The sequence below is a fragment of the Cynoglossus semilaevis genome, chromosome 11, assembly GCF_000523025.1.
Source record: "Cynoglossus semilaevis isolate Cse_v1.0 chromosome 11, Cse_v1.0, whole genome shotgun sequence".
Classification (NCBI taxonomy): domain Eukaryota; kingdom Metazoa; phylum Chordata; class Actinopteri; order Pleuronectiformes; family Cynoglossidae; genus Cynoglossus; species Cynoglossus semilaevis.
In genome coordinates, this window is record NC_024317.1 from 20,422,976 (window position 1) to 20,425,710 (window position 2,735).

Consider the following 2,735-nt stretch of genomic DNA (forward strand, 5'->3'; position numbering starts at 1 on the left):
CCTCAACCTTGTGGACAGTCTTCCCAGAAGAGTTGAAGCTGTAATAGCTGCAAAAGGTGGACCGACATCATATTGAACTCTGGGTTAGGAATGGGATGGCACTTCAGTTCATAGTAGGAGTCAAGGCAGGTGAGCCAATACTTTTGGTCATATAGTGTACTAACTAACGCAGTTTTGCCTAGTCAAAAAATAAAAATTTGGATATCTGACATTCATAGGCGCCTTACTGGACTTCTTTTCAAGACTTTCAGCTAACCTTTGTTTAAAGCTGATATTAAACATTATATGTACTTACAGTAACCTTTAGCTTAACTCCATTTGCCATTAAGCTACAACTTAGCTAACTGTGAGCTAATTTTAAAGACTAACCTTTTGATTTGTTTTGTAACATAAAATTGTCCTTGATCTCTTTTTGGTTATTTTAGCTTTTTATTTATTTTATTTTATTTTAACATTTTCCCGTGAAATAATAGTTGAACTAATGTGTTGACACTTAAATACCTTTGTTTAATAGTTACAGGTCAAAACTTGTTTTTTTGTTGTTTTTTTTTGGTGACACCAGTTCTTAGCAAAAGTTGCACACATAACGTAAGGACCTAAACCTTGTCTTAGAACCAGGTCTGATAAAGTGTCTTTGTTTTCCAGGAGTGGAAGTGGATCAGGAGCAGACATTTGAGGTATACACACAGGATGCAGGAGGTCAAGGTCACCTGCAGGTGATGGTGGTGAGTGTCATACTTTTTCAGGTCTTGGTTCTGCTACTGGTTTTTCTCCTGATCTTCGAATCTTCTTTTGTTGTAGCTTAGTCCCAGTGAGAGGCTTCTAGAATGTGAAGCAAATCCTCTTCCCAGGAAAACTGGGAATGGGTCTACGTTTGGTTTCCGGCCTACAGAAGAGGGCATCCATTTTGTCAATGTGTCATATGACGGACATCCCGTTCCTGGGAGTCCATTTCAGTTTGAAGCTCAGCTGCCACCAGACCCTAGCAAGGTACAGATAACAGAACCCTGGCATGCTTCCCTTGTTCTATATGGTGCGAAAATCTTCTGGTCCAGTGATTGGCAGCTGCATCTGTCTGTTTTCTTGGTTCCACAGGTGAAGGTGGCTGGCCAAGGTCTTAGTGGAGGACTGGTGGGGAACCCAGCTGAGTTCTCCATTGACACGACAGGTGCCGGTACGGGTAGTCTGGGCCTGACGGTGGAAGGTCCAACTGAAGCCAAGATCGAGTGTTCAGACAATGGAGATGGAACCTGCTCTGTGTCCTACATGCCAACAGAACCTGGAGAGTACCTGGTCAATGTCCTGTTTCAGGAGGTCCATGTCCCTGGGTCCCCCTTCAGAGCGCACATCCAGAGACCCCTAGACCCTTCGAAAGTTCTGGCTTCAGGAGCAGGACTGATAAGGGCCAAGGTAGGTCCAGATACCAGTGTTTCTGACCAGTGTTCATTTTGTCAGGACAAAGATGAGATGAGATATATTTGTCAACGACCATTTCTTTGACTAGGATGAGACAATGATGAAAAAAAAAAATCAGTTTTTTTTATTTTTGTCTGTGTCGCCTTGAATCTGTTAAAACGATTAACCTGAAAAGTTAGGATCCAACCTGATCGAGCCTGCGTCCTCAAGTCGTTAACCTTTTGGGGGGACACTCACTTTTCAGACCAGATATCAAAGAAACAAATAGGCTTAAACTGATAGTGCTATTTAAAAAAAACGGCATCCATTATTTATTTATTTTATTATATCAGGGGTCGAGAACCTTTTCACCAGAGAGAGCCAAAAAAGTCACATATTTTAAAATGTATTTCTGGGAGAGCCATACAATTTTTTTTTATTCTGAATTTATTCTAACTGAATGTATGAATTTTTAAACCAGAATTTATTTTTTATTCTTAATACAACTGAATGTATGAATTTTTAAACCAGACTAATAGTTTTAGAGTATACTAAGTTTCTGAAGTATTAAAAAATGTATTAAATATTAATGTTGTTATAAATATTAATGGCAGCACCATTAGTCGGTTTTGATGCGATTGGCTCCCGGGCAAAAAAAAAATAAATGTATGGATTAAATTTTGTAACAGAGTTATAAATATATGGTTCCACTTGCCATACAAAAGAGTTTAATACACATCACGGAAGAAAAACCTTAATTTATCATACGGTCATTGAATGCAACACCCGTGCTGATTAGAGTCGTGAAACCCCGGGGAGCAACAGTCGGGCTCTGCTGTCCCTATGGTAGGTGCACGTTAGGAGGTCCGTCATTAATTAATTTGTTATATTAATTTTATCATTAACTGTACTGTTATTTACTTTATATTTTCAGCGTCAGAACTGTGTGTGTGTTGCTCCAAAATGGACTGACTTTGTTTTCACTTTTTATGCCAGATATGAACGTACCGAGCTGATGATTTTACCGCATTTATTTAACACAACGTAAAGAGAGTACACCGCAAATACACAAGTTTTTTTTACTCTACTTGGATATCAGCAAAACATGATCTTATTATTTCTTCTTAACACAATAAGTAATATTATTTATTACTTATTGTGTTAAGAAGTATCAGCTATCTGAGATCTCAAAAGAGCCACATCTGGCTCGTGAGCCATAGGTTCCCGACCCCTGTATTATACACTATATTACCAAAAGTATTGGCTCACCTGCCTTGACTCCTACTATGAACTGAAGTGCCATCCCATTCCTAACCCAGAGTTCAATATGATGTCGGTCC

The 2,735-nt window shown here is 39.1% G+C and overlaps 1 protein-coding gene across 1 annotated transcript in view; it reads left to right on the forward strand.

Annotated features, from left to right (window-relative positions):
• The window catches only part of flnba (filamin B a), a 62,350-nt gene that overhangs the window by 34,307 nt on the left and 25,308 nt on the right, over nucleotides 1–2,735 (forward strand). The window contains exons 20-22 of the mRNA XM_025060082.1: nucleotides 646–725; nucleotides 802–990; nucleotides 1,096–1,410. Of these exons, the coding sequence (XP_024915850.1) occupies nucleotides 646–725; nucleotides 802–990; nucleotides 1,096–1,410 (584 nt within the window). The remainder of the gene's footprint in view (nucleotides 1–645; nucleotides 726–801; nucleotides 991–1,095; nucleotides 1,411–2,735) is intronic.